The 16568-nt window shown below is 46.7% G+C and overlaps 2 protein-coding genes across 2 annotated transcripts in view; both read right to left on the bottom strand.

Moving 5' to 3' along the window:
- LOC126535994 (alpha-N-acetylgalactosaminidase-like) overlaps positions 1 to 16568 on the bottom strand; it is a 34893-nt gene that overhangs the window by 6084 nt on the left and 12241 nt on the right. Inside the window, exons 4-6 of the mRNA XM_050182874.3 lie at positions 16055 to 16149; positions 13124 to 13285; positions 7889 to 8086 (exon numbers count right to left, since the gene is read on the bottom strand). Coding sequence (XP_050038831.1) covers positions 7889 to 8086; positions 13124 to 13285; positions 16055 to 16149 — 455 coding nt within the window. The remainder of the gene's footprint in view (positions 1 to 7888; positions 8087 to 13123; positions 13286 to 16054; positions 16150 to 16568) is intronic.
- Positions 8489 to 10493, bottom strand: LOC129386120 (uncharacterized). Its single transcript, XM_055073468.2, has one exon. The coding sequence runs from the start codon at positions 10204 to 10206 to the stop codon at positions 8587 to 8589; it is 1620 nt and encodes a 539-aa protein (XP_054929443.1). The 5' UTR covers positions 10207 to 10493; the 3' UTR covers positions 8489 to 8586.

Below are 16568 nucleotides of genomic sequence, written 5' to 3'. Positions count from 1 at the left end.
TACTGCTTTTCTTTTAGGCAAACAGTACTTATAAAAAAAGTGATGTGCTAAGAGGAATAAACGAGAAAAAAAAAGACAGAGACAGTACGTAACCAAAATTGGCTGGCTAAGACATACTGCGTCATTCCTTGCCAAATTTCCTACACGTGTAGCTCAACCATCTATGATTTTCTTCTAAAAAAAATCCGAGCTATCTACGGTCTGGCATCTCGCTCGAGGTATTTTTGCTAGAAAAATTATTTCTAAAAATAAAAGAAATAGGCAGCGGAGACCGGCTGAAGCAAGCAATGTACACGTCACCACGTGATCAAACACGGGGGCGCCCGTGGGAGTGTGCTTAAAAGCGTCTGTGTCCAACTTCTGTATTGAAATGGTCCTTGGGAGACGAAGATAAACACTAAATCAGCTTAGACTCATAAAGCGCTCCTTCAAAACTCTGCTGCCGCTAATTTTGAAGTAATAGGTTGATTGTTACAAGATAAAACGAAGGCCAAAGTTTCAATTTTTGAATGTCGCGCCTAATCACCAAGGCCGCTATATCACTGCTATATCACTGCAACTTAACGGATGTCAAAGTACTTTTTTGTATTTAGACCGCATTGGCTCAGCAAAAAGATCCCGAAACTCGCCATGTTCAATCTTTAGCTTATTTAGACTACAATATAGTCCACCTTTATCGCTCAAGGATTACCAACGCCCTGGAAGACGCTGTCAAAATCCATGACGTCCCAGCGATCTGCTGCGGGAACTTCCAGGAGGCGTCGCCACCGTCCCTTTTGTTATTGCGCTCTTTCTGGCTTACCAAGCGTCTTATCGTGGTAAGAACGATGTTTTCCGATATTGAAGAAGGGTAATTGACTGATACAGAATAACTCATTTTTCTCTTTATCGTAGTATAACCATTCTGGTCGGCTGTTGCTTAGCGTGTCCGCCGTGGTGACTCAGCGACTGTGACGTTCTGTCGCTGAGCACGAGGTCGCAGGTGTGATGCCCGACAGCACAATAATCGTCGATGTACTGGATACCGCACTGCATAAGAAGACAAGTTACTTCGAAATATATATTAGGTTGTGAAAACGCATTTTCAGATGGCACGCTAATTTTCTTGCGCGGTTGAACGCTAACCCTGTTTGAAAGTTACTATTATTACTTTCAAATACTATCATCTTGTGTAAGCAAGACATCGCAGGAGTGAGTACATAAGTCTCGAAAACAAAGAAAGATTAGCAAATATATCTGGGCAATTGAATAACAAATTGATCGTCAGGCAATTCACGCAAGGACACTTCAAGTTTATTACAAAGTTCAATGGTGCGAGGGAAGAAGGAAAACCTAAAACAGTCCATAGAAGGCTTAATGGGAACAAGGTTCGAGGGATGGGGCGGGGGTGCTGTGCAACTTGCGAAAAGAGTGGGCATTTTAATGCGGGAGTGTGGATTAGCTATATTGTGCGGGAGAATGATGCGCGCGCGTTCACGCCTGATTGCTAGTGGGGGCAGTGATAGCTCGGCTGCATAAGAGGTAGGGGAGAAGGGGCGCTCAAAGCGGCGAAAAATAAATCAGCGCTTATAGGCTCCTGTCCCTGCGATGAACGTCGGCGTCAGCGACCCTCGGCGTAACCGAGCGAACGAGACAGCGAAGGATGAAAGAGCGAACACGGAGCGCAGCGGGGGGTGGAAGAGGGCGATAGCGAAAAGCACGCGAAAATGAAAGTGGAGGAGGAGGCTACATTGAGAGCATCTACATCTTTTGCACTGATTCAATTTTATGTAAATGGCAGACAAGGTGAGGGGACCAGATGGTGGACGCATATTCGAGTGTTGGTCTTCCCAAGCTTTTGTTGGCGGTCACTTTGCATTCTTTAGGTGCGTTCTTAAGGGTTCGCTTTAAGTAACCTAGCTTTGGCTGTGCTTTCGCGAAAATTATGTCTATGTGCCTGTGTCATTTCAAGTTAGACATGAAAGTATCTCTTAAGTATTTATATTCATACTACAGTTATAATCATACGTGAAGCTTAGAGGGCTTTTTTTTTCTATTTGTAAATGTCATCGATGTACTTTTCTTAAAATTATTAGCCATCTGTCATTTCCTTCTCCAGTCATAGAAGAGTGAAAATGCTTCGTTTGTTTTCTGTTGGTCAGTTGGGTTAGAAACACTAGAATAAATCACGCAAATATCAGCGTATAATTTTATTTTAACTGAAGAATCACCAATCGCCTCAACAACATCATTAATATCGATAAGAAACAAGAGTGACCCCAAGACCGAGCCTTATGGGACCCCCGAAGTCACATTGATTGTGGCCGACGGCACATGATTCAAATCGACGTACTGTGACCTCGAAAGTACGTAAATAATCAGTTAACCTGGCAAGAAGCTCACATTTTTTATTGATTAATCCAAGTTTATAGAGGAGCTTATTGTGACATCTCGTATCAAATGCTTTTGAGTAATCTATGAGGATTGCGTCTTACTGCCCTTTTGAATTTAATGCTGAAGCAGTGTCGTAGGTGAACTCGATTAGTTGACATTCAATAGAAAAGCTTGACTGAAAGCCGTGTTTCGTTTGAGATAGAATGTTATGTTCGGCTAAGTACTCCGCAATATACATGTGAATTATATGCTCTGACAATTTACAGCAGGATGATATTGAGCAAGTTGGCATGTGGTTGGTTATGATGTGCCTTTTGCCGTCTTTATCAATAGGAATAATTCGAACATTTTTCCAGAGCAAAGGCAGAGTTATTTCCAATGACCGCTTAAAGATTACTGTTAAGTATCGCGAGCTCCACTCCACGTATCGTTTTAAGAACATATCTGTAATACCATCTGGTCCTTCACTTTTTGTTGCGTCTAAATTAAGCAATAGGCTGTGCACACCGGTCGCGACTATATATGTGGTGGGGAAGGGGGCTAGTATTGCTGTGGTATTAAAAGGGAGAGGGGGAAGTGGTTCTGTCGTCCAAAGTGAGGACGGGATCACTAAAGGCCTCAGAAATGGCCGAAGGATCACAGCAGGACACATCATTGAGAATGAATGAAGAAGGGTTCTGATCAGGAGGAACGACTGCTTTCCAAAACTTGGCTGGCTTTGGCTTTTCTTTCACAAATGTTACCAGAGCATTGTTGAAGTAAAAGTGTTTCGCTTCGGTGAATTCCGCATTTAGTGAAGCTTTTAGGGAAGCAAGTAGGCAGGTCTCGTTGGGAGAAGGAAAGCTACGGTGCTTCCGGAGCCTTTTAATGCAACGATTGAGCTGAATTATTTCTCGCGTGTGCCAAGGTTTTCGACCGTTGCACATTATAGAACTGTAGAAGACGTAGTGACGTGTGCAATGTTTTACTGTGCTACAATATATTGCCAGCAGTCTGTCTACATCGCGAGAATTACTGCATGATAAGAAGTCGTCAAAAATGACGCGAGCATGTCAGTAATAGAGTTGTCCGTGCGGGAAAAATCAATAACATTTCTGCATGATGGCTGCTCTGGTGCACGTGCGATACTACGCGAAATCAAAGCAGCTTTGTGGTCTGGCAGTCTTCGACAACACTGCGGCTATAACCATGTTGTGCTAGTTGTGCGTCTATGAATATTAGGTTCAGGATAGAAGATTCGCGGATGGGCGTGTGCACGGTTTGAGTTAAATAAAAAAACGTTAACCACGACTGACCAATAAAATAACTTACTCAATTGATAATCGAGCATGTAGTCGATTTCCAAAAACAGGGCAACTTTCGATTGCAGGATTTCCCGTGGAGCGTTAGAACTAGAATCCAGAGCAGGTGGTCAACATGATTTATGAGGGTACGCCATATTTACACAATAAACACATTGTACAGGCGAGCATAACTATAGGTCTTATAGTACGCGTAGGAATCTCAAAACTTTTTACAGAGGGCAGGAGAGGAATTGAAATGACACTTAAGGGCGCTGACACGAGCGATAACACTGACGCAATTATTTGATGCATTTTGCTAACTTCTTTGTGCGTATACCTTAAGGCAAGTCCCCCGAACAAAAAGAAATTATGGACTTGCATTCATGCAAGGCTAGGAAGAACAATACACATGAGCTCATAAAAAAAAAATAACATAATTACGAAAGCTTTCAAATTTCGTCTAAGAGCGATGGCTGCTGACTACGCGATGTACAATATATGGCACTGTACCAGTAGAATAGCAGCAATTGGAATGAACGATTTCCTGAAATTCCACAGTGACCCGGTATCCACTGGTAGATGATGTTGTGTCCCTTGTTGATTGCGTGATGGTGGAGTAGTCGGATGTCTGCGACTAGTTGCTCATTTGGTCCATGGTTGAAAGGGGACATCAGACACTGAAGAGCTGCCTTTGAGTCACATAAGATGGACCATGAATGTGATGATTTGTGAACAATAAACTCCAGAGCAGCACGGATAGCTGCGAGTTCTGCAGCCGTCGATGATGTGATGTGAGATGTCTTGAACTTGAGGGTAACACACTCTGCGGGAATCACCACTGCTCCAGCTGAACTATTAGAGGATACAGAACCGTCTGTGTAAACGTGGATGCGTCCTCTGTGCTGTTCATGTAGCATTGAAAGCACGGTTTGTTTGAGGGCGAAAGTTGACATCTCCGTTTTCCTTTTAATACCGGGAATAACAAGAAGAGCCTGGAGTGGATGGAGGCACCACAGCGGTTGAGATGGTCGTGCTGCAGGCGTGAAGTTCAACGGTAAAGTTCCATGGTTGGCGGCAATAATCTTGCTAAACGCTGAACGAGGTCGAGCGGCAGGAAGGGAGGCGAGATGATGCGATGGAAGTCGGGCGAAGTGCCTGATATGCATCCTTAAGGTGTCGACTTGAAGATACGTGTTGATGGGGTGGTCATGCGCGATGGCTATTGTTGCTGCCGTGGACGCACATCTGGGAAGACCAAGGCAAATTCGCAGAGCTTGAGCTTGTACAGATTGGAGGGCACGGAGGTTGGTCTTGCCGGTCCCACATAGTACAGGTAAGCTATAGCGCAGGAGACAGTGCGGATGACGCTGCCCGGTCGGCTCATGATGGTGCCCAGATTACACCCATACCGCTGTCAAGAACAGATGCAGCCACAATTCTTCGCTCCCTCGCCCGCGAGCTTACACAGAATCTGTGGAACACCAGTGCATTCACTAATGCACGTCTCCACAAATTGGATCCACGTCTGCAACTCCGCCTACCACCAGGGTTGCCACGAGCGGAAGCAACACTTCTGTGCCGCCTGTGGCTCGGCGTGGCATTCACAAACTCCTATTCATTCCGCATTGGAATGGCCGACAGCCCTACTTGTGACACCTGCGGCTGCGAGGAGACGATTGAACACCTCCTTTGTGACTGTCCCCGTTACGCAGTGCGAAGAAAAGTGCTCGTGACCGCTCTCGCAAAACTGGACAATCGCCCCTTTACAGAGGAAAAAGCTCTAGGACACTGGTCCAGACGGGCTTCGGCACTCAAGGCCTTAAGGGCTTTGTTGAAGTTTTTAAGGACATGCCAATTGTGTGACCGCCTCTGAACGTTGTAGCGCGTAGTTTCGCGTTACTGTGTCAATTTTCTTTGTTTTTCCATTTTTTTTCCTCTTCTTCTTTCTCCTTTTATTCCCTTTACCCCTTTCCCCAGCACAGGGTAGCCAGCCGGGACTTACACTGGCTAACCTCCCTGTCTTTCCTCTCCTTTGTCTCTCTCTCTCTCTCTTGGAATGAACGAAAATTTCGCCATATCAAGAAAGAAGCAGTTGATTTTAAAAAAATCAAAGGTGATAATCCCTTCAATAAATAAACATGAAGTAGAACTTTACCGAACAAATTCAGGAGCGAACGAAATATTTACATATTTAAAATCATCATATCTTATATTTGCAATATTAACATATCTACAAGTGGAGAAGCATGTGACGACGTCTAAATTCCGCACAGAGAACTTAGAAGAATGCGCTATATGTGAAATCACGGGAACTGCGTCCCGTTTTCCGTCACATTGCGTCACATTAGCCCACGTAGGACGGGGGCTAATGTGAGTGGTGGACCTCATGCTTTTATTTTGTTGTTTTGAATCAACTGTTGAGGCAAGCCTGGTGAGCCAATCTTAAGCAGTCAAGTATAGTGTTCTTGATATAATTTAGCACTTTCGACATTTCACTTTTTATTCTGAAAAGCTTCGCTTACAGAGATAGCTAGTGCCGGAAATTGACATCTGCCAGTGCGAAAATTGCTCTGAATTTGGGTAATATTCAAAGTCAAGCAATTTATAGAAATTGTTTCACTTTTTGTATTCGTCCTTCAAGATGTCGTTTGACTGCAGTGTAATTACTTCTAATCAAAAGAAATCTGACATTATCCAAATCGCAACTGAATAAATTTCGGAGCATTTGTAGCTCCTCTTTCCTGGCATCAAGGTCAGAAATTCTCTCACAAAATTGTATGTGCAGATCACTGAGAATTCTTGCCGCTGATAGGGAAGGAAACGCCTGATTAATCTCCGCACTAAACTTTGCACAGCAGTTGAAATGCCACACTTGCATTTTTGCACCTACTTCTCGAAAAACTGTAATTTTGTTCTGAACTCTTTTATGTATGTCCATGCACAGGTCATGAATGAGGCGTTCCTCTCCTTGCAACTTAACATTGATGATTCATGTCATCTGTTCAGCCCAAGGAAAAGGCCGATTTTCAGAGCCACTCGTAACTAGACGCTAGTGGCTCGCAGCGATCCTTCTGCACTAGGAATTGTTTATTTTTTCCCTAACGTTAAAGAAAGGTGAAAGAAATGTTCCGCCGATCAGTAATCGAACTGCCGTGTGGTACGTCCAAGGAGGTTTTAACTTTTTTTATATACCTGACTGGGTACGTTACGTTTACGAACTCACGGTTACGACACCTTCAGAAATTTGTGAAACTAGCCATCAATGAGCCCATGCGACATCGTAGCATTAGTAGCTCGAACAAGTTTCAGACATGCCCCACGTATTTCCCGAAGAGAGCCTGCTCAACGTGCAGCACAATAACATTGGATACTAGAATTCGTGAACTTCGGCAGTCATAATTTCTCCTAGATATCCTTTGTTAACTTCGTACATGTCCCCCCCCCCCCCCCTTCATAGACTGTGACAGATTTCAGTTTACGCCAATACATTCTGTAAGCGGACATTCTGATTCTTTGAAAATGTCCTCTCCTGTTGCCATACCATCATGCATGCTTTGGACTGAAATTTGCTGTATGTGGCAGACTGAAAATAATAGCTTTCTACTATACAGAGCTATTCACATGCTTGTAGTTTCGCGGAAAATAAAATGGCAAGAGCTATCTATATTAGCGCGCCTGGGCGAAATTCAGAAAGCTTCGGCGTGTCTTCTGACCATCATGGCTGAGACTGGCTAATCGGAGCCACACGCGCTCCTCACGCGACGGTCGTATGAGGCTCCTGATTCATCGACGCTGCCTCATGCTAGATGACGTCGTGGCGTAACATTGTAACTGCAGTGGAGAAACAGGTTTTGTGGTGAAACCCCGCTCTCAGTAGGAGGCGAAACGGGGGCTTTGCGAGGAAAAGCGGCCCCCTGCGACCGTAATCAGATTGACCACTAGTGGCCGCGGGACGGTCGAAAGTCCTCTGCGGGCAATAGTTTGAAGACCTCTGTGCTAGAGGTGAGAAAACATCTTGCTGAAGACTGCATAGAAAATCGCGCACTGTAACGTGAACCGGAAACTGTTGATAACAGAAAATGCGCATACCTGTGGGCGAGGGCATTTAGTGATCCATTCAGGTACTGCTCACTAGACCATTAAATATTGTACAACCGAGGAAGGCGTCACTAATGTCTCATTGAACGCTTAATTAAAGCGGGCGAAATGAGAAAAGGCGTTCGAAAGCTCACCGTCTGTACTTTCCGTCCCGATAACCCCAGTGGATCCTGGTTCACAGCAATGACAGCCTTGTTCTGCAGGATCTTCTTAAACTCTGAGCGCGTACGGCGCAGGTCGTTGGACATGAGCAGAGGAGCGGCCATTATGGCCCAGAGCGCCATCTGGGCCTCGCTCTGGCCGTAGCTCAAACCGAAATTGCCAATGACCAACTGCGAGAGAAAGCACAAGGTTAAATCATCTCAAATCAAATCAAATCGAACCAAGTTTATTTTCATTCTGCCAAGATACAAAAAGGACTGTGAAAAGAAGCACTTAAAAAAAAAACTTGGAGGACACTTAAGCTTCGCCTTCAAGATAGGAACGCGATAGCGTTATCGCACCCCGTTCGCACCACCCACTCATTCGCTCGGCATGCTCTTGAGTCACACAAAGACGAAACGTGCGCCTGAGCAAGCGGAATGAACCAAAGAACTCGGTGTCTCGGAGGGAGAAACGATCTACGCGATCCAAACATCGTGATCAGCACGGACAGCCAGGCAGCGACTCGCCATGAAGGCGGGCGCGATCATGGGGCTGACGCCTCGATGGGATCGTCCTCTATCTCACTTGACTGACTGACTGAAAAACTTTATTGTTTGAAGTATTTACAGGGAGCGTGTGGAGCAGTCCTTAAGGGGCCGTTCCTTATACAGACTAGGTGGGCACCTCATTACAGGAACCCATTGGCTGTAGCCGCGGCTTGGGCACGGCCGACCAGGGCCTTCTGGCTCGCCAGGTCGGAGCAGCCGAGCAGGGCCGCCTCCCAGTCCTCCCGGGTAGGGTTGGGTATAGGGGGAAGGTGAGGGGTTGATTGGCATGCCCACACCATGTGGAAAATGTCCGAAGATTTTTCCTCACAGTGCGGGCACTTCCCTGAGCACGCAGGGTCGAAATGTTTTTGGATTGCCGGGCACAACAGTGTTTTAGTATAGAGGCGAAGGAGTAAACGCTCCTCCGCCTTCGTGAGGCCCTTACAGGGCTTAGGAAAGATTGCATGGCCGTATTGGTAGTGTTGGTTGATTTCCTTGAAGGTAAATACCGGATTGGGGTCGGAGTCCGCAGCGACGGGAGGCGAAGGCGATGCCCGGAGAGTGAGCGCGCGGGCAGCGGCGTCGGCCGCTTCGTTGCCCTCGAGACCCTCGTGCGCGGGAGTCCATACTATCGTGCGGGGCGCGGGGACCCCGAGATAATTGCTGCCTTGAAGTAAGCGGTACGCCAAATAGGGAATAAAGCCCCTTTCAATGTTCCTGCAGGCCCCTCGTGAGTCGCTAATAATGACCCGCGAGTCCTGATCTGCGGCGGCGAGCGCGATGGCCACCTCTTCCGCATGTGTTATGTCTTGTGCTTTGAACGTAAGCCCGTTCACCGTGGTGTTTTCGTGGACGACTGCGGCCGTAAACCAACCCCCATGGTGTGGGCCGGAGGCGTCTACGTAGAATACTCCGTGCTTGTTCCCATAGTGACGTGCCAACGCTTCCGCGCGCGCGAGGCGCCGGCCACTATGGTCGTCTCGTGTCATGTTGGCCGGAAGAGGGCGCACGTGCAGGGCGTATCTCCAGATTTCCGGGATGCGCACGCGCTCTTCCGTCAGTGTTGGATGGTGGATGTGTAGTCGGGCAAGAAGGCGGCGACCCGACGACGTCTTTGAGAGTCTTGTGTAGTGGTTTGTCAAGTGTGCTTCTCGGAGTTCCGCGAAGGTGTTGACCATTCCCAGGCCGAGGAGGCGCTGGTTGGATGTGTTGATCGGGAGGTCGAGAGCACGCTTGTAAATTTTACGGAGAATCACCTCGAGGGCGTTCTCGTCAAACCTGCGAAGGTGGAGGTAAGGAGTCGAGTACAACACTCGACTGGTTACGAATGCATGCGCCAGCCGCAAAGCGTCTTTGCACCGTAACCCCCCGCGTTTATTGGAAACCCGGCGAACCATGCGGCCCACCTGGTCCCCCACCTTGCGCAGTTTGGCCAGTGTTGTGTCGACTCGGCGGTGTTTATGAATAAAGAGACCCAGTACTCTGATCTGATCGTATTCTGTGATGGGTCCATTTGGTAGGGACAGTTCGATTTTGGTAGTGCACTTCGGCGAGGGGCGAATGTGCACAAATTGCGATTTGGCCGGGGAGCATTGAAGGCCGCAGCGGCGGGCGTAGGCATCCACGATCTCCGCCGCTTGCTGCAGGTTGGCTTCAATGTCTCCTACCGATCCATGTTTAGCCCAGATGGTGATGTCGTCGGCATACAGCGCGTGCTGTATGCCTTCTACATTCTCCAGCTGAGCCGGGAGTTTCAGCATTGCCAAATTGAATAGTAGGGGTGAGAGGACCGCGCCCTGCGGGGTACCTCTGGTGCCTAATTGGTAGGGGCCGTGTTCTTCATCTTGTATACGGATGTACGATTGCCGGTCGGAGAGAAATTGTTTAACGTACTGAAACGTGTTGTGTCCACAGTTGGTTTGGGAGAGGTGTGTCAGAATTATGTCGTGTGTGACATTGTCGAAAGCCCCCTTCAAATCGAGGGCGAGTACTGCCTTGTCATTGAGGGGGTATTCGACGGGATTTAGAATTTCGCGGTCTAGTTGAAGCAGAACATCTTGCGCGGACAGGTGCGGGCGGAACCCGAACATGGTGTCTGCGAAAACGTTTTGGTTTTCCAGAAACTCGGACAGCCTATCTCGCACCATAGTCTCCATCAGCTTTCCCGCACAAGACGTGAGGGAGATTGGGCGGAGGTTGTCCGTGGTTATGGCTTTGCCGGCTTTCGGAATGAAAGTGACCAGGGCGGTCTTCCATTCGATTGGGAGGATTGCCTCACCGAGCCAGATTGAGTTTATGTATGCGAGGATCTCACTTGGGAGCACCACGCAGACGCATGGCTCCTCGCCAGCCGCACCAGACGCGCTACGGCGCAGCTACACGTCAGAGGCGTCCCACATCTGACGCTGCACCTAGGAATCGCGCTGTGAGCAGGAAGAAGAGCCGCGTAGCCTAACACGAGGGTTCGAGTGCCACACGCTGGAAGTTGGAAGGGGAGAGAGCGAGAAAACTTATTAAACGCAAGGGTATTGGGGCATCCTCGCACCGGTCCCCGCACTCCCCCAATGCGCTCAAACGAGACGAAAGGGAGAAGACGGCGAGTGGCGCACCACCTGTCGGGGCAGCGCCGTACCTTGCGAGGAGGGGGTCTTCTATGTTTGCCGCAAGATGGCTCTGCGTGTGCGCCAAGCGCAGAAGAAATGTAGTGGAAACGTACTTCGCTACGCGTTTAACTGCGACTTCTGTAATTTACATGCTCATAACCACCGATATACATCGCAGTATAACTTTCTACGGCACGTTTCTAAGGCAACACCGCATTCACTAGAGGCGCTTTTGTCCCACTTTGAATCATCGAACTCATGGCTGAGTGGTGGCGTCTCCGTCTCACACTCCGGAGACTCTGGTTCGATTCCCACCTAGCCCATCTTGCAAGTTGTTTTTATTTATGAATTGCCTTCCGCCATTTTTGCTCACGGCCAACGCCGCCGACGACACCAACTTTTCTGCGACACGAGCTCCTTAACGCTGTCGCGTTGAAACGGCTTGACTAGTTCACAGCCCCGTAGAAAATTTTCGGAGTGGTAACAGCACTACGGTAAGCAAACATTCCACAAGCACAGAGAAGGCCGCTTGACAGCTCTATAGTTAAAGAAAAAAATGAAGACGGCTTAAAGCAACTGCCGTAGATCAGTGTCACTTTGAAAAGCGGCGCAGTTCATGCATCAATGAGTTTTGATTATTCACTTTTCAGCATAAAGTGCATTGCTTTGCAATCATTGAATTGATTTTTCTCAGTTTACGCATATTGGTCAAACAAGATCTCACGGAAAACTATGATTTTGTAACTACTTTGCCGAAACATGCTTTCTTAATTTTTATCAGGAATAAGTTAAGGCACTTTTTAAGTTTAAGTTTCTAAATTTCTTGCAACACAATGAAAATGTCATATCTTACAGATAATGAGAAAACAAAAGCAAACATGGTTTTAAATCACGGCATTTTTACAGAAATTGCATGAAAAAGGAAAAAGTGGTTGCCCCTAACTGCACCATGAACCACCCAGAAAGCATGTATTGAAGAAAATGAGAGAGAAAGAGAGAGAGAGAAAGAGAGAGAGAGAGTGAGAGAGAAGGGAAGAAGGAAAGTCAGGGAGAATAGCCAGACTGAGTCCAGTTTCCTACCCTACACGTGGGGAGAGGAATGGGGAGTGAAAGAGAGAGAGAGAGAAAAGTTAGATGCAGGATGTCTATAGTCGGGCACTCAAGTCTGTTGCCTTCAGATAGTGAAAAAGCGCTCGAACTGCTTTCTGGGCTAATGAACTGTGAGGCCAGGCTCACAAGATCTTCGCTTCCGTAAATGGCCTGTCATCCAGTCTATCCAAGGCACACTGGAGAGTCTGACGTTTATTATCGAAGCGAGAAAAATTATTAACTCTATAGCTACCGAAATAATAATTTTCCTGTGTTGACACACTCAAATGCTCAACTGGCCATAGCTCTTTTTTCTAGGTCAGGGTGATGAGGTTTAAAAGTTAGTGCAATGACAAGACGACAAGTCCTCTCACAAAGTTTCATTAAAATCAGTTATACGGTTTGAAAGCTGAGCCCTCAGCCTAGCATGGCCCATAATTAACGCACGCACCTCAAAATTTGCCTGTACATTACCCTTATCATGCCACCAATTTCCTGAAATATACATTTCCTGAAGAATTTAGTTTTCCCAAAACAATGTTAAGAGACGCTAATTACACGAATCACTCTCATCGCAAAACTACTTTTGTCAAGTTGCATTCGTGTGCAATGGTAAAGGATAGTGAGCGGGTGTTTTGCTCGCCAGAGGTGTTATCGAAACTTCGCTACCATTTCGGTCCTTTTTTTCCGAAATTTCCATTGTAAAGAAGCCTGAAGGTAACAAATACGTGGAAAGTTTGAAAACGCTACATTTGACGCTAGCCTGGTAATTTCCGGATCGTGGATAAAAGTGAGTCTCCAAACAAGGCGGGATCGCCGAAATGAAGTGTCAAAGTAGACGGCAACGCGAGTACCGCAGCCCCCCTCTACACCGACCCGAGCGTGAGCTTTATTGGCAAACTTGCGCTGGGTCCATGCGGACACTCTATGAGCACTCTGTCACGTTCAGATACTGACGTTATAGCATACGCAAGTTAGTGATCACCATATCCGGGTCATTCCAGCGTCCCGGTGCTGCTGCGCGGGCCAGGACGTCCTGTTTCTTGGCATAGTAGTCAATGACACCCTCCACGCTTTGCCAAATGTCGTCGATGTCGTAGTTGTACCTCCACATGTTACAGTGGTGGCCGATTAACGTGTAGTTTACCTGAAAAAAAAAGAAAATGAGAAGCCCAAGGGTGTAAGGAATGGTGGCGGAACCCGTAGTGGTGGCTTAGCGGCTACGGTGTTGCGCTGCTAAGCACGAGGTCGCGGGCTCAAATCCCGGGCGCGGCGGCCGCATTTCGATGGGGTCGAAATGCAAGAATGCACGTGTCCCGTGCATTGCGGGCCCGTTAAAGATCCACTGGTGGTCGATCCGGAGTCCCCCACTACAGCGTGCTTCATAATCAAATCGTGCTTTTGACACGTAAAACCACACAATTCAATTCAATAATGGTGGCGAAATGGGGTAGTTGGTTTTCCTTAGTGATTTGAGTATATCATTGTCATATATTCATATATCATATATTCGTATGTCATATATTATATGATATACGCAACGATAGAATATATGACTGGGTGTAAAGAAGGCAGCTTCTGCAGCTGTTAGAGGGAGAATAAAGAGAAAAAAATAATTTAAGCTGTGCTAGTAAACTACCCTCCACAATGCCAAAAGAGCCACTCTGCGCCACGAGAAGACGTTCGGTAAGCCATAAGAGGCGCAAGGACAAAAGGCGGGTGCCGCCGCCGCCTTGAAATCCCCGCAATAGGGCGCCGGGGCGTCATGCATTTTGATGCCGCAGGCTCGGATCTTGCTAACGTTTATCGGTAAAAATGGTGTCAGAAACCGCCAAGGGCTGAAATTTGGGATTTGCAAGAACTTTTGCTGAACCACAGCGGCCCGAAATGCAAAAACGTAATTCGCGATCCATGACGTCACACATGTCCCTGGGGTTTTCTGTTCTAATAATCAGCCTGTTACCTTGAACTCAAATAAAGCAGAGTTATTGAAGAGTATTTATCGATCTAAACTGATTCAGCGTTTCTCTTTAGCGTACTTTTAGATAAAGCTTTACGTCAAGCTATCTGACGTGTATAGTCCGGAGCCAAAGTCTAGAAAAACACAAATTTTGTACTGCAGCTTTGCAACGATAAATTGTCTAAATGCACAACATAAACGTGTTGTTAGCTTGAGTTTTAAACTATGGTTACTAGAAGAGAATCCCACCATCTGAAACATTCACATTAGTAATAATCATGTGTATATAGCATGCGAATTTTCCTATTTTGGTACATCCTCATTCAGAAAGCACGCTTTGTGTTTTTAGTGTTGCTCGAGGTACGGTTCTATAAAGATTCTCGTTCGGAACGTTTTCTTTAAGTCTTTTACATGTGCTTTAGATCACTTTATCACCTATTTTTCTACCTATAAGCAAACCAAGAAACTTTGGAGTTGGTGTGTCACTATGCTGAGATTGAATTTTGATAACGCCATTCACTCTGGGTGAGTCAATTTGTTATTGCTGTGCCTTTCTTTTAATCTGCGATGATATGAAAACACTTTACTAGCAGCAATTAGACGCAAAATAAGAACTATAATTGTCACATAACTAAATTACGAAGACAACCAGCGTTAAGGAGGTTGATATGAGGCATATATAAGGACACTCTGAGTGCACAAGGCAGGACGCCTAGAAAAAAAAATCATGTGCTATCCATGGTCACCAGGTTGGCTGAGCCGCCTTGCTATGGCGGCGCACGCAGCTGGGGCTAAACCTCGATTTCCGTATCACACAACATTCTACGCAAAGAATAGTGGCGTATCCACTGAGTCACAGCGTCGGATGCAGGTTATGAATATACTCAGGAAAAGCCAAGCGCGAGTGCAGCAATAACAGGCGCCTGTAAATTATGCAGCGTACTACTACTTGTCGCTAAGTCAGTTGGTGCACACTTCTTATACGGCGTATAAGACACGAAACCATGCGAACAACCGCAGAGGAAAGAGCTTTTTTCCTGTCCGGTTGTCACTTCGCATGGCTTAGCGTATTTTCCGCCATAAGGAGTGACGTAGCGCAAGTATCGACGCACAGAGACCAAGGTCAATTTACTGCGTGTAGAGCACAATTTACGTATAAAACGTGAATGCGCGCCTCTTCCAGCTGACGATGAACATGGAAGTTACGGGTCGCGTTCGCCGCTGAAATTTGTTGCTCGTCCCTTGTCGTTCTGTGCGCTGTGCCACGTTCCTACAAAGTCAAGAACGTTATGTCTTGTCATTCAACACCGCTATAATACCGAATAAAACTTCCGCTTGTTCGCAAGGTCCACCATGGTGGCTGAGGAATGCGTTCATCAGTGAAATGTGTAGCGCATCTCTCGTCAAATTTCACCACTTCGCCTTGCCGACTCACGGAAGCTTCGCTTTCGCCGATTCCAGCACCCCGTGGGATATGCATGAATTATTTATCGCAGTTCCATGTGGCCGAACGTTCGCGCATTGTTTTATCGCGCGACCAGGCTCATGAGTTCCTCCACTTTGAACCGACGGTGAACCGAATTGAACAGAAAATTTCTCGCGTTTTACGGTGCCAAACTACAATATCATTGTGAGGCACGACGTAGTGGAGGGCATCATATTAGTTTAGACCATCGGTGATTCCTTAACACATACCTAAACCTAAATACACGAGCGTTCTTGCGTTTCGTTCATTTCTATTTCTGACACGGGATTATGAATTACCTGCTGCATGCAGTGTAGCAATATTTGGTTCACATGGTCGCAAGAGCCTGGTCTACAGATCTGCAACGTTTTCTTACTATGTTTAAAAACTGTTTCAGGGCCCCATTTAATTAAGAAATCTTCGAGGTATTCACACCTAGAATGAATACATCAAACACAGTGGTAAGCGGTGATCACAGACGGTGAACTTACAGTAATATTACGGAAGTTTTGATAGGCAGGCCAACTGCACGAGTAAACCATCGGTCGTCCAGTCCTGTTCATAGCGTCGCCGAAATCTGCGTACACTGTGGGAGGGTGGAAATAGAACCACTATTCATGTCAATGCGTTAAGCGAATTCATGAGAGCAGGAAGTGGACTCAAAATGCAGAAATACTGCATTGCAGGGTACTGAAACCGGGCTATACAAGCCTATATATACGTTGCTTGAGCGCTAAACTCGCCGCGGTGGCTTTGTGGCTATGGCGTTGCTCTGCTAAGCAAGAGGTCGCCCGTTCGACTGCCGGCCGCGGCGGCCGCATTTGCATGCGGGCGAAACGCGAAAAAAAAATTGAGGAGCCATTTCTTTCTGTGAAAATTGATTACCAGTGAAGCTGTAGCACATCACACAGAGTAATGCAAGGGTACACGTAATAATTTTCATAATTTGGTAATGGCAGCGACGATAGCTTTGTAATTACTGTGATATTCACTGGTTGGCTTGGT

This window comes from Dermacentor andersoni, chromosome 4 (assembly GCF_023375885.2).
Source record: "Dermacentor andersoni chromosome 4, qqDerAnde1_hic_scaffold, whole genome shotgun sequence".
Classification (NCBI taxonomy): domain Eukaryota; kingdom Metazoa; phylum Arthropoda; class Arachnida; order Ixodida; family Ixodidae; genus Dermacentor; species Dermacentor andersoni.
The sequence above is the reverse complement of the archived record's forward strand: the minus strand, read 5'-3'. Positions and strand labels throughout refer to the sequence as shown.

Bases quoted from the DNA above. Each gene is read 5' to 3' on its own strand.
- LOC129386120 (XM_055073468.2), bottom strand. From the start codon at position 10,206: ATGCTGAAACTCCCGGCTCAGCTGGAGAATGTAGAAGGCATACAGCAC.